This window comes from Talpa europaea (assembly GCF_964194135.1).
Source record: "Talpa europaea genome assembly, chromosome: 12".
NCBI classification, from domain to species: Eukaryota; Metazoa; Chordata; class Mammalia; order Eulipotyphla; family Talpidae; genus Talpa; species Talpa europaea.
Window position 1 is genome coordinate 5462391 of NC_140079.1, and position 27260 is coordinate 5489650.

Here is a 27260-nt window from a genome sequence, read left to right on the forward strand (position 1 = left end):
GCCACACCAACCTTGTTCACCGTTTCCAGGACCCAAACACACTTTCAACCCCAGGGCCTTTGCACTTACCACTCTCCGAACTCAGCCGAGCCTGGTTCTTTCTTGTCCGAATTTCAGCTCAACATGCTCTTATCCAGGCAACCTCCGGAGACTAACATTCCCCACATCCCACAAATAACCAATCGCTATTCTAGCTCCATCATCATTTCCTTCAGGAAAATTATTGCTATTTGGGTTTCTTGACGGCTCGAGTATTTGTGTCCCGAGTCTGAACAAAAAAGTTCTTGGTCTCTCTTCTTCCCACCAAAATGTCCACAACCTGTCAGACTTCGGCCACTCCAAGCTGAAAGGGCTTTGAAGGTTCCCTTTGGAACTGCAGTCACAATCTACTGCAGAGGACTCTTCTCCTCTGGCCAGCTGAGGAGGGAGGACACCCCAGTCGGTCTGTCCCAAATTTCACTGCTCCACCCTGGCCGTGGCCTCCCGCACACGCGCACTGCAAACTGGAGACTGCGATGACCTCTCGCCCTCTCTCCCCCCACCTCCCAGCTGCAGGTGCTGGCCCAGCTCTGGTTCCATTTACACTCAACTTCACCATCACCAACCTGCTCTGTACCGCAGACATGGAGCACCCAGGCTCTGCAAAGTTCAACTCCACCGAGAAGACCCTCAATCTCCTGGTGAGAGCCCGTGGACGCCTATCCCTATGCCTTGTCCTCGCCCCCAGCCCCTCCGCTCACCGCCCTCTCCCTCCCACAGCTCGGGCCCTTGTTCAAGAACACCAGCGTGGGTCCCCTGGACTCTGGCTGCAGACTGTCCCGCCTCAGGTGAGGCTTCCTTTCCTTACAACACAAAGAGGTTCCCTGCCACCCCCAGCTCTCAGAGGGGGCTCTAGGTGACAGCTGGAAACAAGTCGTAGGTTACTGGACACTTGTAGGAATTCAGAAGCAGAAGGAGGCTGCCCTGGCTGAGCACGCCAGGCGGCTTCCTGGAGGGGGTGTCTGTCCACAACCTTAAGTGATCTGGACGAGCAGAGCTGTAGACTCTTCGTGCCGCCAGCTGGAAAGGCCGGCTTTGACACATTAGGGATGTGAAGTGAAGCCTGGCCACACCTGTGATGGGAGTGAGGCCCTGAGAGGACCAGTCTTGGGCCCTCCCTCCAGCTGCCTCAGCGTAGAGGGCAGCGGGCCCTGTGTCAGCACAAGCCCCTGACACAATGAGAGAGCGCTGTCCCGAGCCCACAGGAGCGGGGAGAGCGGCGCTGTCTGGAGAGGGGGTGTCGGCCTCATTCTGACAGTCGCATGTGCGTGAGCCACAGGAGCGTTGGCAAGAGCGTGTCAGGGCACGGGGTCTTCTTTTTCTTTGTCTGTGTGTTGAGGGAACATTAGCTGGCAGCACTGTGCAGGCTCCGGGCTCATGCTCCCTCACTCAGTGTCCACCTCATTCCACCCGCCACCGTGCCAGCCTCCATCCACCAGGTGGCACATCGAAGTCGGGAACAGAGGAAACAGCCCAAGAACGCAAGGGAAGTTCTTTGTAAGAGTGACAGTTGAAGGAATCAATGAATGAAAGAAAAAATAAAGAGGGCTGGAGAGAGGAAAGCAGGAAGGAAGGAACCGAGGGGAGACAATGGGGGAGGGAGGGGGATGAACTGGAGAACTGCTTCAGTGTGGGAGGGTGCACAGTAGGGTGTTTGCATGGGAGACACAGTAGGGTGTTTGCATGGAAGGCAGATGAATGGAATAGTGATGTCATCCGTGGTTCATGCTGGAGTCGGTGACTAAGGCCACACTGAGGAGTCTTCATAGGGTTTTGCACGACAAAACTTAAAAATCCCAGTGTCAAAATTCATGAAATCACATCCTGTCTTTGTCACTTGCTATGTGATGTTTGGGAAGTTCTTTACCATCTAAGTGATTTGTTTCCTCGGCTGGGTGGGGATTCTGCCAGCACCTGTCGTGCAGAGTTGCTGAAAAGGTAACGAAAGAGCCAAAGTGAAAGAGACCCCTGGTACACGTGGTAGATGCTCCATAAATATTAATTATGTAATCATAATTACAGAATAATTACAGAATAATTTCTGCGCTGCAGGGAAACCCTGGAGTTGGAACCAGACCCTGGTAGTCTGTGATTTGTTCTGAGTAGGGCTCCAATAAATGGGGGGATGGAAAGTTTGAAGTAATGGGGAGACCAGCAAGAGGTTGGCCTAGACCGGAATATTGCTTGACTGGGGGAGAAAGAAAGGCAGAGTGTCCATGTGGCCTCCTTCTTTTTCTGCTTTGACACGTGACATGGGAGAAGCATGGGTTCTGTGTTTTCAGGGGAGAGACAAGCTTATTTGAGGTACATGGAGGACATCCCTCAGGCTGCTGGTTATGTGGCCGAAGCTCACGAGAGAGGCCTTGGATTTCGTAATAATAAAATCAGTGGTTGAAACAAAGAACAAGAAGCAAGTGGCCCAGGAAGAAAAGAGGACAAAAGAATAGAAGCTGAGGTTGAGGGCTGGAGGTCACCAGTTCGTGGGCTGGGAAGGGCCCTGGGTGCGAGCGTGACTGAGGAAGCAGGTGACACGCAGTGAAAGAAATGTCACAGAAGAGAGGGGCGGTTGACCTGAAGAAGGGCCTCAAGAAGTATAGAGAAAGCAGCCATGTGTCCTGGATTGCGTGCCCATATCCCTGCCTCCTCAGGCCTGAGAAGGACGGGGCAGCGACAGGGGTGGACGCCATCTGCTCCTACCACACTGACCCCACGCTCCCGGGACTGGATCGAGAAGAGCTGTATGAGGAGCTGAGCCAGTTGACCCACGGCGTCACCCAGCTGGGCACCTACACCCTGGACAGGGACAGTCTCTGTGTCGATGGTGAGTGTGCACGGCGCAGCCGGGGCCCCTTGTCTCTGTACCTACACTTCTCAGCTGAGAGCGCTTTTCCAGCCCAGGGGACATTGGGCGATGCCCCGAGACAGTTTTCATGTCCTAAAGGGAGGGATGCGAGTGACATCTAGCGGCTAGAGGCCAGGGCAGCTGCTCAGCATTGCACAGGGCACGGCAGACCGTCCCCACGGGAGCCAATTGTCAGTGAAACTGCTTGAGACGGACTCGTGGCTCAAATACAAGCCCAGTGTTTCCTCGAGGGCTCATTTGGAAATTCCTTGAGGGCTCATTTGGAAATTCTTAGCACACCACGGGAGGTGTGTCGCCCCTTTCTCCATTCCCCTCTTATCTCCTGGATGAAATGCCTCCCGCTGATTCCCTCTGTTCTCACAGAAGCCCAGCTAGAGCGTGGGCCCTCTAGAGAGAGAAGCAGGTGGCTAAGTCCTGCATGATAGACTTTGGTGTCATGGTTCTACCTCGATTCCATTCCATTTCCCCCTTCATGACAGCCTAAGGCAATTTTCTAGGTTTCCAACAGGCCAGCCAGACCACACCTACCACAGGAGGCAGCACCACTTAGCACACACCCCTGGGTGAGCGCTGGGCAGCGCCCCCTGCTGGCAGTGCCCTGACAGCCATGCTACCACCTAGAGTAACCACGGTTACGGGGCTGATTCTGATCATCAAGGCCTTAGGTGCCAGGAAGGTCTTTATTTGCATTATTTTGTATTAATCTTACCCCAAATCCTGGGAGCTATGACATTCGTCATTAGAGAGAGACCTCGTCCTTTCAGACAGGAAGACATTTGCCCACAATGATCCAGTTGTCACATATGTTGGAATCAAGACTCAAAACCCAAACTGAGTCTAGACCCCAGAACCGCCAGGTAACACTCTGACCAGCCACCTCGAGAAAACCTCAGTTCTCAGCACAGGAAGGGGCACTAAAGACCTTTAATCTAACAGTCTCAGTTAGTCATTTCCCCGCTACATCACCTTGGAAATACCTTTACATTCCTAGGCTTAAATATAGCTTTTTTATTAGTAATAGCACATCCTGTGCTTTGTCCGTGGAAAGCATGATTCCGGGATTGGGACTAGCGGAAAGCAGTGGTCACTAGTTTAGATTAACGTAAAGCGGTGAGTGACCGCTCTCCGTGCTGTGTGTGGACAAGCCACGTGACCCTGCTGAGCTTTGTTGCCATCTCTGTAGAATAGGGGGCACAGATCAACACACAGGGTTGTCCTGATAACCCAGTGAGGTCACTCAGGAAAAGCCCACATCAGTCATGGACTCCTCTCGGTCAATCCTCCCGCATCTCTCAGGGGGCATCACAGAGGCGTGATCCATGACCCAGGGAGGCATCTGGGAAGAGTTCTCTCTCCCCCAACCCTTTCAGGCTCATACTCTTCATCTGACCTCCAAGTCCCTTCTTTTCCACAATCCCGCCACGTTTCCAGCTGTCACCAATATTCCAAACCAGATTCCCTTTCTTCCACCTCACCGCACTTACACCTGCATCTACCTGCCACAACTCTTTCCCTCGAGGACTCCAGGATCCCTAGAGGCCCTCGAGTTCCGAAACTCCTCTCTTCTCTTCACAGACTGCAGCCCAGGGCTGGGGTTTGTATACTTGTCTGAGGCACCAAAGCCTTTCTCCAAGGAGACTAGAGAGACCCCCCCCCCGGCTGGAGACAATGAGGCCTCAGTTGCTCCATCAAATTCATCTTTCCCTCTGCCCACATCTCAAAGTCCCCCTAGACCCTCAAAAGAACAGTTTGCAAATCCATGATCCAGAAATATTGCTGCGCTTATCTTCCCAAATCAGTGACAAGCCCACGGAGACAGTGACTAAAGCTTTGATTTCCCAGTATTTTAGAGACAAGGCAGAGTCACCTCTACATCATAACTATTAAACTGTGTGAGCTTGAAACTTCAATTTGGGGCTGGGGGCTAATGGTCCTTGGGCTGGGTCATGCACGTCCCTTCCCTTCCTGCACCCCAATTCCGTGTCCTCTCCTCATTCCAGGTTACACCCGCCGGACTTCAACCTCCACCCCCAGCCGTGAGTACCCAGGGGTCTGATGTCCCCACGCCCCAGGCCCCCTACGGCAAAGCAGTCCCTGAACCCTAGGACCCAGGGAAAAAGGCAAAGGACCTCGTGGTCTGACCCTCCCCGTTGCTCTCGGTGGCTGGCACTGCACAGCAAAGAGGCATCGGTGGCATTCCCAACCCACTCAGAATCCTCAGCTTCACTTTGGCCCATTTCTTTTCAGCTACTGTGACCTCCACCCTCCTCCCAGGGACATCCGTGGTCCCAACTCATTTTCCCAGCTCCACAGGTAGGTGCTGGTGTGCTCTAGCTCCTTCTAAAAAGCTAAGCTCTTTGGCTTCAAAGCTAGGGCCTGAGAACCTCCCTGGTGGCCTAGGGGTTAAGTCTCAGGCTGTCACCCCACGGCCTGGGTTTGAGCCCCAGCCAGGGAGCTACCCACATGGTGCAGCAGACCTCTCCTGTCTCCCCGCTGCTCCCCTCAGCAGTGGATTTCAGTGGATCTGCCTGTTCTGCTCCCCACTCTGTCTCTGGTGAATCCTCTTACCCCCCTGCACCCCTGGCCAATTCTTCATGTGTGGTGGTGGGGGGGTGTGGATGTGGAAGGGGTCGTATGGATTTTATCATGTAGGCAGATAGCTGTAACCACTCCTGCAACCAATGACAAGATCGTTCTGGCACCACAGATTATTATTTTGTGATAATAAAATAAAGTTATTTTTACTTTCAGAAAGTTCTATCAGTGGAACCGCACAACAACCACACAACACGCAGCTCCGGGGGCAGCTGTGGTGGTTGTTCCCTCAGTGTGTGCTCTTGAAAGCTGCTGGCTTGTAACGGTCCCATCACCTGAGGTCGAATAGGTCAGAAGTGGCCACCTTGCGGCCTGGGGTCACCTGTGTCGAAGGCAGGCCTCCGCTCAGAACCAATACACTGCTGGGTAGCCCTAGATCTTCACTTTAGAAAAGAAGAATTTAACTGAAGAAGAATTTAACTAAATTGAATTTAACTAAACTGACTTTAACTAAAAAAGAATTAACTGTTGAATGGAATTGGATTAACTTCTCCCCTTTCTTATACTCCAAGCCACGAGCTCGCCCCACCCTGTTCCTTTTAGCTTCTTCATGAGAGCCCCTCAGGGTCTGGACTCCTGCGGGGCCCAAGACCTGAGCCCCCGGCCTCGGGCCTGGGCGTGCACCTGCCTGCCTCTAGCCTCCATGCACAGCTCAACAGCACCCGCTTTTTTTCTTGCCCAGTTTTGTGCGCAGTCTAAGGAACCTCCCACTGCTCCCGCAGACCTGGGGCTCTCGGCCTCTGTCCCTGTACATTGCCCTGCCGGGTCTGGCGGGGTCACTGCCTCCTCTCTCTCTCCCCCCCTCTGCCAGCCGTCCCCTTCCTGGTGCCTTTTACCCTCAACTTCACCATCACCAACCTGCGGTTCGAGGAGGACATGAGGCTCCTGGGCTCCGGGAAATTCAACAACACAGAGAGGATCCTCCAGAGCCTGGTGAGAGCCCCCCACGGTCCCCGCCCTCCTCCCGGGGCCAGCCTCGCCCACATGGCCTGCTCCCGGAGCCAGCCTGGCTCCTTCACCCCGCCAGGGCCCAGCCTCTCCTCAGGGCCCTCCTCACCTCCTCTCCCTCCCACAGTTCCAGCTCTTGTTCGAGGGCAGCAGTCTGGGGGTTCTCTATGCAGGCTGCAGACTGGCCTCGCTCAGGTAAGGTGCCCCCAGGAACACAGCTGACCAGGCCCTGGGCCCTGCCCTGAGGCTCTCTGACCATCCACACTCAGAGCATCTCCCTCCCATGGACACTGGGCATCAGCAGTAACGGGGCAGCTCCAGCTCCTGGGGACCCAGATCCGAGCCCCCAAGTGGCACTGCCTCCTCTGACTCCATTATGACCGTGCGGGGCAGGGAAAATAGCCCCCCCCCCTCTGGAGAGCTCACCCAGAGCATCCAGGGAGAGGGTGAAGGAAAGGGTGCCCCTCACCGGTCAGACACAGCTGAGGGGCTGATCTGCCGGGGGCTGGAGGCCGGGAGGACATCTCTCCTGGGGTGCTGAGAAGGGCGTCTGCACATGGAGGGACTGGTTGGCACCTCACCTCCCATGCCTCTCACACAGTCTCCTGATCTGGTCTCCCATTTTGTCAGAGGAATTTGTTTCCAGCTCTCCGTCCCTCGGGGGAGGTGGGCAGGTGGGCCCAGCTCAGTGCCGCGGTGGGCTCAGAGCTCAGGTCCAGCCCTGCCGCTCACTGCGCCCTCTGAGAATCCATCGCATGCTCAGCGCCTTCAATGATGGCAGCAGCTTCCTCAGGAAGTTCACCAGGATGTCTGCCTTAAGGGCTGACAAAGAGAAAGAGGGGCGGGTGAAAAGGTGGAGCAATGGTTGGAGCAACCGTGGGGGGTTCTTCTCCAGGCCTGAGAACGACAGGGCAGCCACCGGAGTGGACGCTGTCTGCACCCGCCGCCCTGACCCCGCGGGCCCCGGGCCGGGCCGGGAGCAGCTGTTCGGGGAGCTGAGCCAGATGACGCAGGGTGCCACCCAGCTGGGCCCCTTCACGCTGGCCCCGGACAGCCTCTGCGTGGATGGTGAGCAGCAGCCCCTGTACTGTGCTGTCATGGAGCCCACACGGCACCCGCAGGCCCCCCTTACGCCCTCCCACTCCAGCTCCGCTTCCCTCTGCCTCCTCTCTCTGCAGGCTACTGCGGCCAGACTTCAGAAGCCACCCCCGGCAGTGAGTGCTCCATGATCCTCAGACGCTCCCTGGGAAAGGGAGGGACAGTGCCCGGCCCTGCACCAGCTGAGGGGCAGGTGTCATGGGCACCGGCCTGGAGTCATCATGATAGGACTCTCTGTGAATCAGCCGTGGGGCTGGTCAGGCAACAACAGGCCTACTGTGTGTCAGTGGGTGGGTGGATTCAGGACAGTAAGTGCATCACCGGAATAATAAGAACGGCAGGCTGGACTTAGGCTCAGCTGAGGCTCTGGAGCTTCGAGAACAGCCTCCTCCTCCCCAACGGCACGTGGTTATCTCACGCTGTCCGCACGTTGAGTCTGGTATCAGGCCCAGGACACTCGGTCGTCCATGTGGGCTCCGGCGGGACGGCCGCGGGCTCGGCCCCATCCTCCCGGGCCTGACCCGCTGCGGCCTCCCTGCTCTGTCTCTGCTCCAGCCACGGGGCCACCCCTGGTCCATGTGACTGTCAACTTCACCATCACCAACCTCCGCTACGCAGAGGACATGCGGCTGCCAGGTTCCCTGATTTTCAACGCCACTGAGAAGCTCCTGCAGAGCCTAGTAAGAGTCTGCCCCAGCCCCTGCTGCCATCACCCCCACCTACCGATGCCAGCCCCTCCGTCTGAGCTCTGCCCACCTCGCCCTGCCCCACCTGGGGGATCAGCCCCACCTCACTGCCAGCACCCCCCGTGGCCGCCTGCCTGCTCCCGCCTGCCCGCTGGCACCGGCCCCCCGACTCTTGCCCCTGCCGCTTAGCCCCGTTGTCCACCGCCCTTGCTCCCGCACAGCTTGGACCCCTGTTCGGGAACACCAGCGTGGGCCCCCTGTTCTCCGGCTGCAGACTGGCCCTGCTCAGGTGAGACCTCGGAACAGCCTGCCAGGGCTGCTTCGGTGTCCGAGCCCAGGTCAGGTTCCCTGCTTCCCGCCTCCCGCCCCTGTCCTCAGCAGGAGTACACCCAGGGCACTGGCGCCACCCTGAGTACCCTCGGATTCTGCAGAGGCTGCCCACAGGACTGCCCCCTCAGCTGGTCATCTGAGCCTCCTCCTCCCACTCTGGCTCCTTCTCTCCCAAGATTTCTGTCAAGACACACACCTCTGCTCGCGCCCCAAACCCCAGCTCTTCGCCGGCCTCAAGCGCGGGCTCTGCTGGGCACATGCCGGGGACTGCGGCCGGGCATTTTAACAGAGATTCTTCCACAAGTTGCCTGTGTGCAGCCCAGCCAGGCCAGCCTGCAGCAGGGCCTCTTCCCGCATTTGTGCCAGCCTCGGGCCGTCAGCACCAGCAGCGGGGGCGGGTGGGTCCCCGTGCTCTGATTCTGGCTGTGCAAGCCCCTTAGTAACAGTCACAGGAGTGGGTGGCAGAGGGGCTTGTGGCCTACGAGGCCTGGAGCTCACACACGACCCTAGAGAAAATAGAGTGGGGTCGCAGGCGGGGAGTCCTGGGGCCAAGGGTGACTGCCTCGGGGGTTGTGGGTTCGCTCTTTGTTGGTGAATTTAAAAGGAGAGGGAATTGAAAGCTCCGGGAGAGAAAGACAACGGAAAAAATACACAAATGGCCCCAAAATGGGTTTTCTAAGTGACCCAGGACCTGCTTGGGGGGGACGGCGGCCTGGCTGCCTAGTCTGGAGCAGGCCGCGCCCCTCTGGACGCCTGGGTGTTGCAACTTAAGTTGGGCGCTTGCATTCCAGAAGGCCATCAGTGGCCTCTCAGCTCCCTGCTGACCTCATTTCCTCTGGCCCTTGCTGACCCACCTCCAGGGGTCTCAGGACCCTCCCTAAGGACTGTGTATTCAATGTCACCTCCTTCCCAGGCCTGAGAAGGACGGGGCAGCCACCGGAGTGGATGCCATCTGCACCCGCCACCCAAATCCCGCAGGCCCCGGGCCAGGCCGGGAGCAGCTGTATGGGGAGCTGAGCCAGCTGACCCAGGGTGCCACCTGGCTGGGCCCCTACAGGCTAGACCCAGACAGCTTCTGTGTCGATGGTGAGAGCCTGCCATCTTTACTTGCCTTTCAACAGGCCTTACCACCTTCCTGTCCACTCCCTCCTTCCCTCATCTCACCCCAACTCATCCTGTCTCTCTGCCCATGCAGGATACAGCCAACAGGCCACCACCTCCAGCAGTGAGTATGCAAGTCCCAGCCCTGGGGACAGGGCCAGGGCAAGAGCTGCCCGCCTCCGCCCCATGCCCCCCACCTCTGGAAAACAGACCCAATACCTGTCAGAGCCCACGTGTGGAGTCCTCTTCCAGGGCTCTTTGGAGTGTCCCCCATCTTTTCTGATGATGGGGAGCTCTTCTGCTCCCAGCTGAGTGGGCAGCAGGTTCTGCTCCGGGCTCAGATGCCCACTGGGGCCCACAGCTCGGAGCCCCTTGTGGGGGCCTCTGGGGCCTCCAGGGTGGGTATGCGGTCACCGTCTCCCCCAAGATCTTCTTAAAGGTCTCTCCCTTCCCCCTTCCTCACTGTCTCTCTCCCTTTGCAGACCACACCCCTCTGGCCTCGGTCACCGCCCCCAGCAGTGAGTATGGCCTGTGTGACTGTGTGACTGGGTGAATGTGGCCGCTGCCCGTCCACTCACATGGGGCCGCTCCGCCGGCCAGCGCGTGCCTCCTCGTAACTGCCCTTGGGCGAGGAGGAGCTGAGGGACAAACAGTAAAATGTCACAGGAGTCATCGCCTCTCCCCTCCCCCACATGAGCAGCGATGGCTCCAGGCCGAGGGGTGCAGAGAGGCCCCGTGTGGTGACTGGAGCGGCCACAGCCCCCAGGCCCTGCGGGGGGACCCTGACCTGCTGCTTTTCTCCCTCGTGCTGTGGCCTCCGCACATTCTCGGTGTCCTCTCTGACGTTCTCGGGGGACCCCCTGCAGATGCCCGCAGGCGGGGAGGCCCTTGCTGGTGCCCAGGTCATGTCTGCACGATCACTTCTCCCTTCCTTGCTCACTCGCCTGCTCTGAGGGAGCCACCTGCTGCTACCATCAGGGGCATTTATCTGCTCGAGTCCAGCCCCCTCTCCTCCCAAAGCAGCTCCAGACCCCTGGCCCAGCCCCGAGACATCCAGACCACCCAGCCCTTGTTCTCGGCCCTGAACTTATCCTCCCGCAAAGCTGCTCCTTCCTCCCGTCACCAGAGGCGAGGCCGTGGGCGCCGTCCCGGCCTCCTCCCGCCTCCCAGGCCTGTCCTTCTCCAAACACCTCATCCACTTCTGGCCCCTGAGTCTTCCTCTAGCTGCCTCGCTCACCTTTACCCAGGCCCCAGCGTCCGTCATTGTTGGGGCGGCCCTGTAGCCCCCCTCCAGCTGCCTCCGGCCTCTGCACCCACGCAGCACCCCCGCTGAGCGCCTGTGGTCACAGTCCCCATCCTAACCATCTGGTGTGCAAACTGAGTCCCTAGTCACGGCTCCCCTGCCTGCTGAGAGGCCCCTCAAGTCTCGCGTCTGTGACTCCTCACAGCCACAGGAGAAGCCTCATGTTCCTTGTCCCTGTCCCCTGGCTGTTACTCCTGGCTTTGGTCACTCCTGAAATGGCCCTTCCTCTGGTCACTGAGTGGGTACCCTCCTAGAGTGCACAAATCCCCCTCCCCGAGGGTGACCATCTCGTCCCTCTCCTGGCCTTGCCTGGGGTCATGTCCCACTGCACAGAGCCGCCATGTTGGGGTTCAGTCGGCAGCCGCTCGATAAACGAGCAAGGCCGCCCGCTGCCTCCGGAGCCCCAGAGTGTTCTGGCTCCTGCAGTCTGAGACTGTGCCTGGCCCACCGCTGGGCCCCACGTTAAGCCTCAGGCCACCTTTTTGTTACAATGGTCCAAACGGCCGGCCTTCCTCTCCCTCTCCCACTGCAGCCGCAGGCCCTTTCTTGGTGCCCGTCACTCTGAACTTCACCGTCACCAACTTGCACTACACGCAGGCCATGGGGCGCCCGGGATCCTTGAAGTTCAACTCCACTGATGGCATCCTGCAGTCCCGGGTGAGGGCCCCTGGCCTCTGCCAGCCTCACCTCACACCTGCCCCGTCCCTCCGGGCCTCTGCTCATGGTCCTCTCTGCCCACAGCTCAGGCCCCTGCTCAATCAGACCTCCGCTGGCCCCCTGTGTGCCGGCTGCAGACTGGACTCGCTCAGGTGAGAGCCGGGCGGGCGGCCCCGCGGGGGAGGGGCCCTGGACCCACCAGGACGCCCTCACGCCTTCTGCACGCCCACGTGGCAGCAATGCTCAGAGCTTGGAAATGAGTCTTCTCCTCTTAAAAGAACCACGAATCTTGTCCAAATATTCTGTTTTCTGTCCTTATACGTGGGGACGGATTGTCTCAGTTGAATGGCGCTCGGGGGACCCCCTGCAGATGCCAGAGCAGCTCCTCCAACGCCCTCAGTCTCCTCCCTTCCACACCCAGAAGGCCCCCTCCAGAAGGCCATGCACACGCCCCGGCCCTTTCTTCCTCAGGCTGGAGAAAGATGGAACAGCCACTGGGGTGGACATTGTCTGTGACTTCCGAGCTGACCCCGTGGGCCCCGGGCCGGACCGAGAGCAGCTGTACTGGGAGCTGAGCCGGCTCACCCATGGTGTCAACTGGCTGGGCCCCCTCACCCTGGACCAGGACAGCCTCTACGTCAATGGTGAGGGCCTGTTACGGCTGTGGTCCCCGCTTCGGAGCTTGGGTGCCTCCTTTTCTCTGGGGGTTGGTTGTTTCCTACTGCTGAGCTGGATTTGTCCTTCACTGTGACGAAATAACCACACGGTCCAGCTACTTCAACACCCTGCTTGGCTGCGCTCCCCTTGAACCTCCCTCTCCTGCCAGCTCCTCTCTGCTTTCCCCCAAGGGTCCCTAAATCTTCCTTTTTCTAAGCCAGCTCTCGCTCAGTCCTCCTGCCTTCTGTCTGCAGGTTACACTTACAGAGCCACGGCGCCCTTCTCCGCCAGTGAGTATATCTGGCCTATTCCCTAGGCCCGCCCCTCCCCACTTTAAGCTTGGGGACCCATTGTTCTTACTTCCTGCCCTAAGTGAGTGGAACATCTAAAGGGGCCCCCAGCTCACCCCTTCTGGCTCTCCTCGGTCCAGGAGGGGAATCTCAAGCCAGGGCATGGAGATCTCAGCCACAGTGACCCTCAGATGTCTGTCCTTTAATTCTCCTGGAATCCTGCCCTTCCTGCTACTTTCTCACCCTTGTTTCATATCCCTGCCACTGTTCTGAGCGCTTCCCGGGGTCAGTGCAGCTTTTAATGCTGATGTACTGAAACCGGGCTCTGTGGTGTGTTAGTTCGCTAGGGAGGTTAGACTACTGTGGACTGAGTAGCTCAAAAACAAACTGTTTATTTCACCATCCTGAAGCTTAGAAGCTCAAGTCAAGGTCGCAGAAAGGTTGCTTTCTCCAGAGGCCTCTCCCCTGGGCTTGATACTGGCGGCCCTCTTGCTACCCCGCCATGTGGCCGCCCCGGCACGTGCATTCCTGGTGTCCCTCCCCCCGTGTCCTAATGGATGGACGGATGGACAGACGGGCAGGTGGATGGATGGATGGATGGACGGATGGCAGACGGACAGGTGGATGGATGAGTGGGTGGCTGAATAGACGGATGGACAGATGGATGGATGGACGGATGGGTAGACAAATGGTCAGATGGATGGGTGGAAAGACGAAAGAAGGAAGGATAGAAAGTAGACTGTAGGAAGAAAGCTTGGAAGGAGTGATGACTAGAAGGCAGGGAGGGAAGAGGGGAGATAACTTTTCTCCCAGAGTGTTGTCTCACATGCCGGCCTGTGCACGGCTCGTTCACGCTGGAGTCACGTCACCAGCCCGCTGGGCTCCCTGGCATGGCATGTGCCTTTGTCTCACCTCCCACCGAGTCCTGCACAGGTCACAGCTGCTGGCTCTGTGCACCTGCATGTGTCTGAGCAAGGGCGTAGCAGGAGAGGCCATGAGCTAGGAGGCTGGAGTTGGGGGACCTGGATCCAACCCAGACTCTCCTCCACTCCGCCAGGTGGCCCTGGGCAGACAGGCCTCTCTGTACCTTGGTTCAGGTTGTGTTTAATTCCGCAAAAAATGCGTACACACAGAGTAAACATCATGCAAGTATTTATTACACAAGACAAATAAGAAAATGCTTTCCGACCTCTCACTGTAGAGGGTGAAGGAGGGAGAGAGGAGAGCGTGCCGGTCCCTGCAGCTAAGTATGCCCGTCTTCCACACATTTATTTGAAACGCCAGCGATCCTCTCAGATGTGCGTAGACAGATAGAGATGTAAAGGTGTAGACTCTTTGTATGGCCCTATTGACAGACAGAGGTAGAGGCAGGGATGAGGGAATCTGGATGAAAATGCCCAGGGTCTGCAGTCCCCAGCAGCGCGCCAGCCCCCAGCCCTTTCTCTGGGAAAGCACAACGCCCCCAGAGCTTCACAGAGCCGACCGCCCCTGCCTGGGTGGGAGCGCCTCTCCACCCCGCTGACCGCCAAGCCTGCCCTTACTCCCCGTGGGGTGTGACCACTCACAAGGAACCTTCAGACTGGTCTGGAGGACCAGACCCCCGTAGGAGCCCCCACTATGCTGAGTCCTCCTGCTAACCGCGCTCTCCGCACCCGCGCAGCTGAGGTCCGCGTGCTCACGGTGAACTTCACCATCGACAACCTGCGCTACTCGGCGGACATGGGCCGCCGGGGCTCGGTCAAGTTCAACATCACAGACAACGTCATGCGGCACCTGGTGAGGGGCTACTCCCCCCATCCTCTGCGGGCCCCAGGGGCCTGCTCCGCCCCTGACTCCCACCACCGCCCTTCTTCCCCAGGTTGGCCCGCTGTTCCGGAGGAGCTTCCTGGGCACCCGCTTCTTGGACTGCAGCGTTACCACGCTCAGGTGAGACACCTGCTTCCCCAAGGCCCGCGGCTCACCGACTATGGGGACTGTCCTTGGGGGTCCTCTTCTGCACCCACTTTTTAATACTGTGTTATTAATTTTTTTGAAATTGTGATGAATACATAGAGACATAAATTAGCCATTTGCAGCATGCAGCCCAGGCTGTCTGGACTGAGCAAAAACTGGCCGATGGTAGTTGCTCCTGGTCTTCGGGGCCGCTTGCACGCTGCTGCCATGTCCAGATGTGCATTGATGACCTCCTGCAGGGACGGCACATCCCCCTGAGGAGGGTCTGGGCACCCCCCAACAGGCGCTGCTTACGCCGTCCCCTAGTGGAGAAAACAGACAGCACAAATAAATGTCTGGAATGGTTTCGAGGGCAGGAAGCGTGCGCAGTGTGTGTATGGACCAACCCCCAGAACACGCAGAACTGAAACTGTGCAGAGAGCATGCTGGGCTTCCTTGTCCCCCACCCATTGTGGGCACCATCTTGCTATTTCTGTCTCTGAGACTCTGCTTCGCGGGCCTCATCTGGAGACCTGCTACTGCGCTGACCTTTTTGTGCCTGACTTAGTTCACTTAGGCCCCTGTTCGCAAGGCTCAGCATGTGTGGGTCAGAGGTGTCTTCCTTTCTAAGGGGAAATGAGATTCCGTTGTGTGCACATTAGTCATCACAGCTTTGGCTTTTACGTGGACGGGCAGTGTGCTAGGGGCTTAGCAGGGCAACACTGAGCTAGACTGGCCCATCCTGTACTCACACGGAGGCCGTGGGGACCAGTAAGGTACTGAGACAGCAACCAGGATGCGAGGGGAAAGGCAAGACATCAAGGGCCCAGACGCAGCCCTGGCCCAGCCTGGGAGGGTTCTTAGAGGTGGAAGAGCAGCTGAAGTTGGGAAAGATGACTGGGCTATCACCAAGACAAGGGGAAAGGCACCCACCAGGAGCCACTGCGCCAGGTGGTGTGGCCAGGCGCACAGACTGGATGGCACAGCAAGACTGGATCTGGGACCCCAGGTGCGCAGTGACTGCGGGCAGATGGCAGCCAAGCGGTGGCACCCTTGAGACTAGTCCGTCCTTCCCAGGTCTGTGGAGAATGGTGCCAAGACAGGAGTGGACATCCTCTGCAAGTACCTGCAGCCACCCCGGGCCCCAAGCCTACCTGTCAAGCAGGTGTTCTATGAGCTGAGCTGGCAGACCCGGGGCATCACCCGGCTGGGTCTCTATTCCCTGGATAAGAACAGTCTCTACCTCAACAGTGAGTAGTTCCCAGCCCGCCGAGCCCACAAGTTCTAGCGGGGTCTCTATTTATCATAAGGGAAAGCTCGAGACAAACCTGGGGGGAGCCCCACAGAACCCCCACAACCACGCTGCAAGACTGTCCTTGATTCAACCCATTTTACAGATGAGGAAACTGATGCTCTGAAATGTTAAGTCCTTTTTCTAAGTTGGGTCGTTTGAGCCCAACTGTCAGCCTCCGACACTGCACCCCACTCCACAGTTAACTCCCAGAAGCCTTAGGGAAGGAGGATCCCACAGCTTCTCCCTTTTCTGCTTACTTCTCCTTGGTGATGGGCATGCTTCTGTGTGGGGTCCCTATGAACAGGCCCTCTGAATACCAAGGGGGCCCAAGTTGGGGTGCAATGGGCATCAGCTGAGCTCCTGGGGAGGGGAACACTGGCGGGTGCCCTTTGTCTGGGGCTCTGATATTCAGAACCTGGCCCTGGTGAAGTTAGGTGCAGTAACCCACTCCACACCCCACGTCCCCACCCTGGGGATGGTGTTTGGCGGCTCACATCTGTCATCACGGGGGCAGGGGACAGGCGGGTGCTCTGTGGCTCCTGTTTAAACCAAGGGGGATGGAGGGACGGAGAAGGGAGGAACCCCCTCTCACACGCAGCGTTTGCGGCCAGTCTGGGTGCTGATGTTCCGAAGTCACCGTTTCCTTCATCTTGGCCATGGCAGGGCCAGCTCAGGACCCTGGGAAGCTGCACCGTTTGTGCTGCGTCGTGCTGTCTGTTCGCTGAGTGCACACCAGCGTCAGCACTAAGCCAGGCTTTCCGCCTGGAGCCAGGGGCAGAAGAGGCTCTGGGGGCAGCTTTCCTGATGGGCGCTCCAACAGGACAGGGCGTCTCCAGCACCACGCGTCCCAAATGTGGGCGGACCCCGGCATATCATAAGCCCTCAGTGGCATTGCTGGAGGGAGAGACGGGTTGGAGAGAGGGTAGAAGGGAAGACGGTGGCGTGGACGGAATTAGGGGGGATAATCCCGGGGCGGGAGCCCTGCGTAGGCTGCAGAATGGAACAGCTGCCTGCCGCCTCCCCCTCACGCGGCCGTTCATTTTCAGATCACCACGAACCTGGTCCAGAGGAGCCTCCTACGAGTATGTATCTTCCTGTCCGATGCCCTCCGCAAACTCTGGGGGTCTTGAGCCAAGTTTCTGTCCTCCCTGGCAAAGGGGCTCGCCTCCCACCAAGGCAGAGGGTGGGGCCAGGTCTCCGTGGGAGGAAGGACGCCGCGTCCTTGGCATCTTTTTGGACCCTCGTCTATGGTCTTGACTTGGTGAATTTCCTCCGCCCTTCTGGGCCAAAGGAAGAAACTTGAGCAAGAATTCCCTGCAGGGGCAGGGGCTGAAGGCAGAGGATCTTGTAGCCCAGGCCTCCTGATGGCAAAGCTGCCGTGGGCGCGGCAGGAAATGCTCAGAGGCCATGCGGGCTGGAGGCTCCACCGGGGTGGCCGGATTTCGCCTTCCCTTACCCCGTGGCCCCTGGGTCTAGCTTTCTGGCCATCCGTTGCTCGGTGCTCCCGCTGACAACCGCCAGGCTCTCAGACGCCTCCCGCCCTCCCTCCCTCCTTCTCTCCCCTTCCCTCTCCTTCCTTCTTTCTCTCCGTCCTTCCACCTGACCAACCAGCCTCATGTCTGTTTTGCGTTGCTTCCCCCCTTCCATCACCTCCAGGTTCTCTGCCGTATTCTCACCAGACTTTCCCTCCGAGCACAGCACCGACCCTTGCAGCCACCCCAGCCCTGTCCTTCCGTTCTTTCCTCCCCTCCCTCCGTCGCTTCTCTGCATCTCGTCTTCTCTTTGACCACCTCCCGGCCCATCCCGCTCTGTCCGCACGTGCATGTGTCCATCAGCCCATTTTCCCGCCGCCATCTCTGCCTCCTGTGCTCAGTCTCTCTTGCCGGCCCTCTCCTATCCTCTTCGGTGTATTTCGGTCACACACTTTGTCACCCTCTGCTCACAAACTCACTCCTTGGCAAACTGTGAATCGTTGTCCTGGGCTGGGCCACTGCTGGGGTCACTGGGGGTGCTTCACCCTCTTTGTGGGGGACTCCGTCCCTCTCTGATGTCTACCCTTTTCACAGCTCCTGAGCCAATCACCTTTCTGCCTACGTCATCACCACCTGCACAAACAGAAGCCACCACAGGTACCTGGGGGTGGGGGTGACCCTTTGCCTTCCCAAAAGAAGCTCTGCGGCCCCCAGCTCCCACCAGTCAGAGGCTGCGCAGAAGCTAAACATGCCAGGGTGTTCCAAGTCTGGTGTCAGGGCAGGATCCTGACCATAATGATCACACAGACAATGCCAACAGCTGCCTTGCCCCGTAGAACCCTGAGTTTTGTGCAAGTAACAGGTCGTTATAACACAATGTGGATGTCTGGGGAAGAGGCACTGGCGTAATTTGGAGGTAGAAGGGCTTTATGGAGAAAACCTCACCCAAACTGAGTCTTTAACCATAGGTAGGCGGGTTCTGAGGGCACAGGGCATGGCACAGGTCCCTGGCGGAGGGGATTCTGTGAGCACGGGTCCCGCAGACAGAAACAGAACACTGTATGGTGAGGATGCAGAGGAATTTGGTTTACCTGAAGCATAAAGCCTCACTCAGTGTGGATGGATAACTGAGGTTGAGGCGTCCCTGGAGCCCTATTAGGAAGGGACTTGAGTCCAGGTGAAGGAGTTGAGCTCAGTGCTGAAGGCGCAGGAAGCCAGGGGTCACACTAGTGAGCTTCCCATCCTCATGTTCAATGTGAAGCAGGTCCTTTAGACAGGGCATCCAGGGAGCCTGGTGTGTGCTGGTCCAGGGGAGCGAAGACAAGGCCTGAGGTAGGACGGAGACGGAGAAACACGTGCCTGAAGTGGAGGTGGGAGGAGGAGCCGAGGAGCGACCCCAGGTTTTGAGTCAGTCAATGGGGTAGACAGGGTAGATGGGGTAGATGGGGGTGGGAGGGAAGCCGGCAGACTCTAATGTCTGCTGGACGCCTTCCTCCCTCTTTTCCTGCAGCTCTTGTGCAAAAGCTGAAGACGTTCACACTCAACTTCACCATTTCCAACCTCCCGTATTCAGCAGCCATGACCCAGGACTCAGCCATGTTCAACTCCACTGACAGGATCCTGCAGCACCTGGTGGGCCCGTTACCTGAACCCCTGAGCCTCTCCCCAGCCCTCGTCCCCCACTCACTCTCTGTCTCCTTCTCTTCCAGCTGGGACCCTTGTTCCAGAAGAGCAGCCTGGGCCCCATCTATTCCGGTTGCAGACTCGTCGCCCTCAGGTGTGACCCTTTCTCGAGTGCAAGTCACGGCCACACTTTCCTCAGGGTGCCCCAGACACCTGCTTGCTCCTTCCTCCTTCTGGTCCCCAACCTGAGTGGTTTCAGGACCTTTCTGGAGCCCCGTGTCCCTCTCTCCCCAGGCCAGAGACGGATGGAGCCGCCACCCGCGTGGACATCATCTGTACTTACGCCTCTGTGGGCTCTGACCTGGACAGAGAGCGGCTTTACTGGGAGTTGAATCAGCTGACGCATGGCATCACCCAGATGGGCCGCTACGGCCTTGCCAGGGACAGCCTCTTCGTCGATGGTATTGGCATGCCGAGCTTGAATTTGCGCTGCCTGCGTGCTTCCTCTTTACCAAGCTAGCCTGAGCTTCGGTTGGGGGGCCACGCTTTCCAGATCCCCAGAGGAGGGCCCTCCTATTATTTCAGGTCAATAGCATGCAATTCTTGGGCCAAATTAGTGTAATATGTTTTAATTCAAAACCCAAATGTCTGGCCCAAAGGATCTCTTAGGACAGGATCACAGGTTCTCCAACAGGCAGCTCCTCTACGTGAGATTCCTCTTTGTCAGTGGCTCTGATCCAGAAGGTTCTCATCCTCCCAGGAGACACTTGGCAATACATGGAGACATTTTTGATTGTCACAGCTGGGGACGGGCACCACTGGCATCCGGTGGAGAGAAACCAGGTGTCATTAATATCCTCCAATGCAAACGAGACCCTGAGATACCCCAGAAGAATCGCACAGTCCCACACCTCAGTAGTTCTAAGGGTGTCAGACCCTGATGCCCATGGTCCCAGCACTTCTAGAGATGGAAACCAGATCAATGTTTATTGCACTTTACTGCAATTTCTTGTTTAATTATCCAACTCCCCTGTCCAGCTGTGAGCTCTTTGACATTGGGGTCTGTCTAGCAAAGCATTGTGTCCTCAGTTCTTAATATGAGTGAGTAAATGAACAAATGAGAGATGAGTATCTCAGTCCCTTATATTGGGAATTCACAGTTCACATTTATTCACTCAGCAAACATACATGTGACCATTCTGTCCCAAGTCATGTGTTATGTGTGGAGATAGAAAACAGAGTTTTTATTCCTGCAAAGCTAGCAGTCAAGTGAACTGAAGATTACTTAGGGGCACAGTAATGGCAGAGACACACATATTGCCAGGGTACAGTGGGAAGGTCAAGGAAAGCAGATCAAGGAAGGCTGCCTGAAGGAGGAGAGATGCATCCAGCACTGTGCTGGGCTCTGGGGCATAGTGGTGAACAAGATAGTCAGGTTTCTGTTCTCCTGGAGTTCTACAGCATTGGGCTCCCGAAGCATGAATAGGAGTTTTCCAGGAAAAGAAAAGGGTGGAAGAATATTCCAGGAGGTAGTACTTTGCATAAGGACAAGCAAAATCTCAGCTTAGGAGATGACTTATGAAGTTCCAGTTTTTCTCTTTTGGGGGGTGACTGACCATTTAGAAGCCCTCAGCATAGGGATCTAATGTTGGATGATTCTAATAGGCAGGACCCCGAAGGCCACTCATCTGCTAAAAGCTAAGCGTCTCCACCTGTTTTTCTTCTCTGGGTGGCTCCAGGCTACGCACCCCAGGATACATCCATCCAGCACGAGTACCAGATCAATTTCCGCATCATCAACCATAACGTCAGCAACCCAGACCCTGCGGCCTCAGAGTACCTGGCCCTGATATGGGACATCCAGGACAAGGTGGGGGCTCTCGGCCCTCCGCCCTCCCTCCCTGGGCGTCCCTCTCACGCCTCTGCTTACATCTGTTGAGCTGTTGTTCCACGCCACCTACTTGTTCTGGATTCTCTGTTTCCAGAGGCGGAGCGCTCATTGCCTTCCCCACCTCTCAGATGGGCACAGGAAGGCTCAAAGGGGGAGGGGCTGGGGGGAGCGTGCCTGAGGGCGAGTTAGGGGCAAAGCCAAGATTTGAACTTTGGTCTCCTCTGCTCTGAGGCCTGTGCTCTTCCACTGACTCAAGCGGCCCCTGTGACCCCAAAAGTCTCACTGTCCTGTCTCCCCGTACCCAGGTCACTGCGCTCTACTCGCACAGCCAGCTACGCGACGTCTTCCGCTCCTGCTTGGCCACCAACTTGATGTAAGTTGAGGACTCGGGAGACCGTGGCTCTGAGCTGCCGTTGCCACATCCGAGCTGGCATCTCATGGTGCTCTCCTCAGTGCCCCCTTCCCCAGATGCAGGAAAGGATTCGCCTGGCAGGTCCTGACCTCCACATCTGCCTGCCGCCTTCTCCTCTCGCCCCTTCTGGCTAATCCCAGCCCACAGTAGCGCTCGCCGGGTCCAGCTCCCCACTGGGCATTCCATGCACCATCACCTCATTTAATTCTCTGAACCTAGTGCTGGGGAGAGGGAGGGAGCAGGCTGTACACTACAGGAGATGAGACCGTGATGGGGTTTGACTCTGGATATTTGCTAGCTCCAGGTCCCTCGTTGCCAGTGTGGGATGTTGCTGTGCTCTCCACCAGTTATGGTTTGGTGGTGTAGACGTCACCGCTTAGAGGTGTGATCTGCATGTTTATCATTGGTACTGTGATCGCTTCTATGCCCAATTCCTGGAGTTCTTCCCCTTTTGGTCAAAGTCTCTCTTCTACCTTGGGGGAAAGGCCTCCAGATGTTTCCTGACTTCCTGTGCTTAGGTCTTCGCTCTGTAAAGCGGATCACCAGTGACACTGCTGGTGTCGGTGCTGACCAGTCTCTGTCCCCAGGGTGGACTCCATGTTGGTTACCATCAAGGCCCTGTTCTCCTCCAATGTGGACCCTGGCGTGGTGAAGAAAATCTTTCTGGCCAAGACTCTGAATGCTTCGTCCCAGTGGCTGGGTGCCACCTACCAGCTGGCGGACGTGCATGTGACAGGTGGGACATGGGGGCTGGTTTCATGGCTTGTAGAGATGGGGCAGTGAGGAGGGATGGGTAGCTACCCTGTAGAGAGATCTGGGCTACCTGGAGGTCCCTGCCAATGACCACGGCAGTAGGTCATCCACAGAGGCTGAAAGAAAACATGCAGCCAGACCCCCCCAAGGGAGTGGTCGTATTTATATGGAAATTTTTCCAGTTCAAAATCTGGAAGATCCTGAGTTTCTGTCTTAGGTCCTCTAGTTAAGAATCATACATTTGATTGATGAATTGGTTCATTCATTCATTTAATCATTCATTCAACAAATACTTAATGAAAACAGCCACTGATGAGACATTGTAGTAATTACTATAATCAGGAATTTTGAGAACCTATAGAAACCTCAAGGAGGGACACAACCTTGTCTTGGAAAGTTTTCTGGAAGAAGTGATGAAGAAACTGTGTCCTGGTGGAGAACAGGACCACGCCAGAGGGAAGGGCTGGGAGTTGCGCTGGGGTCTCTATAACCTTGGAGACAGAAAGGAAGTGGCAGGAAGTTTGCTGTGACTTGGGCATACACTTGACATGAGAGAGGCGGCAGCTGAGGCCAAAGACATGGGCAGGGAACTTCTTGGGTACTGGAATGGCTTGTGGAGGGACTGATACCATCAGAGTTCTACCTTAGGAAATGTGTCCTCTGGGAGCTGTGTGGAGAATGGATTAGGCTGGGGGATGAAGGCCAGCGATAGGAGGACCTTCTAGGAACACAGGTCAGCAGCGGGGTGTTAGCACCTGCCCTGACCTACGAGGTCCCAGCGATAGGCAGTCTCCTCTTCCCTGATCCTAGTGACCCTCGCAATGCTCGGTGGAGGGTGGATAGGTAGGAAAAGTAATGACCTCCAGGTGGACAGGCAGGTGTGGGGGGTATTATGTAACCTACTTTAGAAAGCCCAGTTTAAGGCTCACTGCCAGGAATAAGTGCACAGGCTGGAATGACCTCTCAGTTGAAACCTTCCCTTGATAGGGGTTTTCATATTTTCTTTTCATCCTAGGAGTAGAAGTCTCAGATAATCTATCTACAGCAAAACCAACAAGTGTCCCCAACTCCCAGCACTTCCAGCTCAACTTCACCGTCACCAACCTCCTGTATTCCCAGGACATGGCCCAGCCCGGCACCCACGAGCACCAGCGAAGCAAGAGGAATATTGAGGACGCGGTAATGACGGGTCGTGTGTCCGTTCTGGTCCCTGCAGACACGTGCATGGACGCTGGGGAGTCAGAGTGCGATTTCTTCGCAATGATTCATAAAGACAGGCTCTTAGTCTCTCTTTACAAGTTAGTAAGCAGACCAGAGAGCTTCCGCCGCTAGCCCAGGTCACACAGCTAAGTCACTCCCTTTGGTGCACACCCTGAGCTGGTGTTGACCGGGACAGTTCCAGTCGACGGGGAAGTGTGCTCAGTGGCTGAAAATTCCAAAGCCTGAGATTCTGACCTCGGACATCTTGTCCTGTCTTTCAGCTCAACCAGCTCTTCCAAAACAGCAGCATCAAGAATTACTTTTCAGGCTGTGAAGTTTTAGCATTCAGGTGAGTTCTAACCCAGAACCTAATGGCTCTAGAAACTTCTCTTTTAAGTAACAGTGTCCCAGTGCCACCATCTCTCAGTTCCTAGCTGCTAAGGAATACAGAACTTTTACCTAATATCAGCTTCTTCCTAAACTACAGAGCCCAGCTGGCTTAGAAACTCCAGAGAACTTGTGTCACCTCAGTAGACACAGAGATCCTGGTGTGGAGACGTGGGGTATGGGCAGAAGCATCCAGGGCTTAACCAGCCAGCAGCTTAGGTCAAGATCCAAGGGGCTAGGGGCTAGAACCAGGTGACTTAGAATTCAGCCACTAACCACATGAAGCAATTAAATTTTTTGTAAAAGTATCAGGATGTGATTCACTTCCCACCGTGCCCTTTTGAGCTGTACAATTTAGCTGTATATTCATAGAGGAATAAGCCCACCCTACAATTTCATTGTGGAACAGTTTGTCACACCAGAGACAAAGCCTTGCCTGGCTCAACTGCGACAAGAGGTTGCTGGTGAATTCTTCCCCTAGAGGGCAAAGGACCCACTCTGTTGGGCAGCACCCTGTAACAAGTCTTCCCGTTGCCCCAGCACCAGGGAAACGAGGCTGTTCTTTTCCAGTTGGTTGGCTCTCCTGCTGAAAACTGTTTGTGTTTGCATTAGTTTGTTTATTGATTCTAAATTCTACTCCGCTGATTTGTATGTCTTCTGCCAGGGCACGCTGTTTCAATGCTGCGACTGTATACACTTTGAAGTTGGAAAATGGTATCTCGAGCTTTCTCTTGGGCAGGACCCAGGAGCATGGAAACGAGAATGCCGGAGACTCCTGCTCACCCCTTTTGTTTTCCAGGCCTGCCCCTCCCAGCAACCACACAGGCGTGGACTCGCTGTGCGACTTCTCACCGCTGGCGCGGAGACTGGACAGAATCGCCATCTATGAGGAATTCCTGAGACTCACCCAGAACGGCACCCACTTGCGGAATTTTACCCTGGACAGAAACAGCGTCCTTGTCGATGGTAAGCCTCTGTGTTCCTGGAGGCTAGCCTGGGGGTCCGACTTCCACAGCGGAGCTTTTCCTGGGGGCTCTTTCTCTGAAGCAAGAGATAGCAAGTATGTTCGATTTTGAAGGCCACACAAACCTGTGTCACAAGTTTGTATTCTTCTGGTTGTATAAATTTTAGAAAGTAAAAACCACTGTGGGCTCACAGGATCTATAAAAATAGACAATGGCCCTACTTGTCCCCTGGGTTATAGTTTGCCAAGTTCTGTTCTAGATTTGCACCAGCCAATAGAGCTTCTTAGAAAAAACACAAATGTCCTATATCTGTGTTGTCCAGTACAATAGCCATATATGCCTCCTGAATAGTTGAAGTGAGGCTAATATGGCAAATTTTTATTACTTATGTTTAATGTTACTGAGGGACCACATTTTAATATTATTTAGTGAAAATTAATGTCACTTTAAAAGTCACCTGTGGTTCCTTACATATTGGACAGCATATCTTTAAGAAGCTAGCTGGGAAGAAGTTGTAGGGTAACACTCCTAGGACTCCCCACCCCAGCTCAGTGGGTGCTGTGTCCCTACCCTCGTGGGATTTATTTGGTAGTTGGGAATAACAAGAATAGGCCAGTGACACATATAAATTATTTGATTTGACCCAACCCAAACTCGGAAATGGTAGTCAGAGGCAGCTTCCTAGAGAAAATTCTGGAAAATGAGTCTAAAACCAGTTCAGTAAAGGAGAAAGGGGTGAATGTGTTTCTAGGCATAGAAAAAACTGCTTGGGGATTTACAGATTCATGTGGGCTTGCTAACTGCAATAAGCCGTTCTACCCAATTGTCATAAAATAGCTCAGTCCAACATCAGTCCTCATTCCCAGATCTATCACACTCCTGTAGTGTGACAATGGCCTTGTGAATGTGTAACAAGCAGTGCAATGTGCCTATTAACAGCTCAGTGAAAATAATGGCTGAAGCAAGGGTGGCATGTTAATTTATACATTAGGTGGCACAGTTTAATTGAATGAAATACACTGTTATATCTGGGAGGTGGATATTTCTGATAGTTTATTCTATTTTTCTGTATGTTTAATAACTTGTATTAAGAATTTCATTCACTTCCAGGGTATTCTGCCACCAAAAATGACACCTTGACGGAGCGTTCTGGTAAGCCCCCAAGGATCCCCATTCCAGGGTGGGGAGAGAATGTCTGGGTACTGTACCCCATCAAAAGGAACAGTGCACACAGGTGTCGGATAAGAAAGTTGACCGACCCCACCAAGGACGGTTGAGGCAGAGTCCGAGGGAACAGCAGGAACCCAGTGAGAGTGTTGGGGGCCGGGGGGGGGGGCTCACTTCAGCACTTGTCTCCTCAGGCATCCCCTTCTGGGCCATCATCCTCATCTGCTTGGCAGGACTCCTGGTTCTCATTGTGTGCATGATATGCTGCTTCCTGGTAAGTAAGGGAGTGTGACCTCTTATTCCTTGGTTGTAAGAGTCACTTACATATTACAAACACATATCCCTTGCTGTTAAGGATATGTCCTGCCCATATTTTCTCCCAGTCTGGTGTGACTTACATTTTTATTTTCTTGATAAAAGTAGTCATTAGGAAATGTAAAGTCACAGTGACATACCACTCCATCTGAGAATGGCTAAAATTTAAAAGACTGACTATAAGAAGTGTTGAAGATATGGAGCAATTGGAACTCATAGAGTTAGCCTGGATGCATCTTTAAAAGTTACATACCCAAAAATTCCACTCCCAGGGTTTATCTAAGAGAAATAAAAACATGTTTATACAAACACTTGTTCACAAATGCTTGTAATAGCATTATTCAATACCAGCTCAAAATAGAAAATAACCCGAGTGTGGATCAACAGGTATAAATGGATAAACATCCATGCCGTGAAATACTATTCAGCGGTGAAAAAGAGTGATTTTTAATACATTCATAGACATGCATACATCTCAAATTAATTATGCTGAGTGAAAGAAGCCAGATAAAAAGATTACTTAATACATGAGTCCATTTATAAAGAAATTCTAGAAAATACAAGCTATCTTTGGCTGCCTGGGAGTGAAACTATATTTGCAAATGGCAGAGAAGAAACAATTACAAAGACATATGAAAAAACTTTTTGGGATGAGGATTATCACCTTGATTTCAATAAGCCATAATCAAATTTATCAAGTCATTCACTTTAAATGTATAAGTTTTATTGCCTGTCAAGTATACTTCCATTAAGGTAGAGGACATGAGAGAGACCAACAGAGAGGGAGAAATGAAGGAAGTATCAGAGCAAACATGATGAAAACTGAGAGTGACCAGAGCAAAAATGATGAAAATTGAAAGTGAAAGGGGAGAGAAAATAGAAAAGAAAAAAGTGAAAAGAACTGAGAGAGAAAATTAAGTGGAAAAGGAAGGAGAGAGACAGGAAGCGTTAGGTCTCTATGGCTTTTTCATGTTCTGTTAGATTGCTCTGTGCTGGAGCAGGTGACCAGGCCATTCTGATGTCCTCTCACTCTCACAGTTCACCATCTGCCTGAGGAAAAAGGAGGGCACTTATGAGGTTCAGCGACGGCGCCTGGGCTATTATCTGCCACACCTGGACCTGCGGAAGCTGCCGTGATGAGATCAGGCCGAGGCCCCGTCCCCAACCAGGCTCTACCGAAGCTTGACTGGAACAGAAATAAACCACACGGGTCAGACATAATCTCTGAACCCTTCTTGACTTCTCCTGTCTGGTTCACAGGGAACTAAGATGAAAAGTCTGC

At 55.1% G+C, this 27260-nt stretch overlaps 2 protein-coding genes across 2 annotated transcripts in view; both read left to right on the forward strand.

The window, feature by feature from the left end:
• Positions 1-27260, forward strand: part of LOC311182543 (olfactory receptor 7G3-like) — a gene marked incomplete at both ends in the record, with an annotated part of 735701 nt that overhangs the window by 306277 nt on the left and 402164 nt on the right. The gene's annotated exons all lie outside the window — the stretch shown is intronic.
• On the forward strand, positions 512-27115 carry MUC16 (mucin 16, cell surface associated; the record flags this gene model as incomplete). Its single annotated transcript, XM_084248487.1, has 31 exons — positions 512-680; positions 760-827; positions 2688-2860; positions 6309-6430; positions 6573-6640; positions 7341-7513; positions 7624-7659; positions 8099-8223; positions 8451-8518; positions 9473-9645; positions 9755-9784; positions 9913-10062; positions 11496-11620; positions 11705-11772; positions 12092-12264; positions 12532-12567; positions 14228-14343; positions 14426-14493; positions 15577-15749; positions 17860-17922; positions 18776-18897; positions 18975-19042; positions 19183-19349; positions 20628-20758; positions 21085-21152; positions 21779-21927; positions 22960-23123; positions 23426-23493; positions 24331-24497; positions 25858-25937; positions 27017-27115. The coding sequence occupies exons 1-31, from the start codon at positions 516-518 to the stop codon at positions 27113-27115; spliced, it is 3456 nt and encodes a 1151-aa protein (XP_084104613.1). The 5' UTR covers positions 512-515.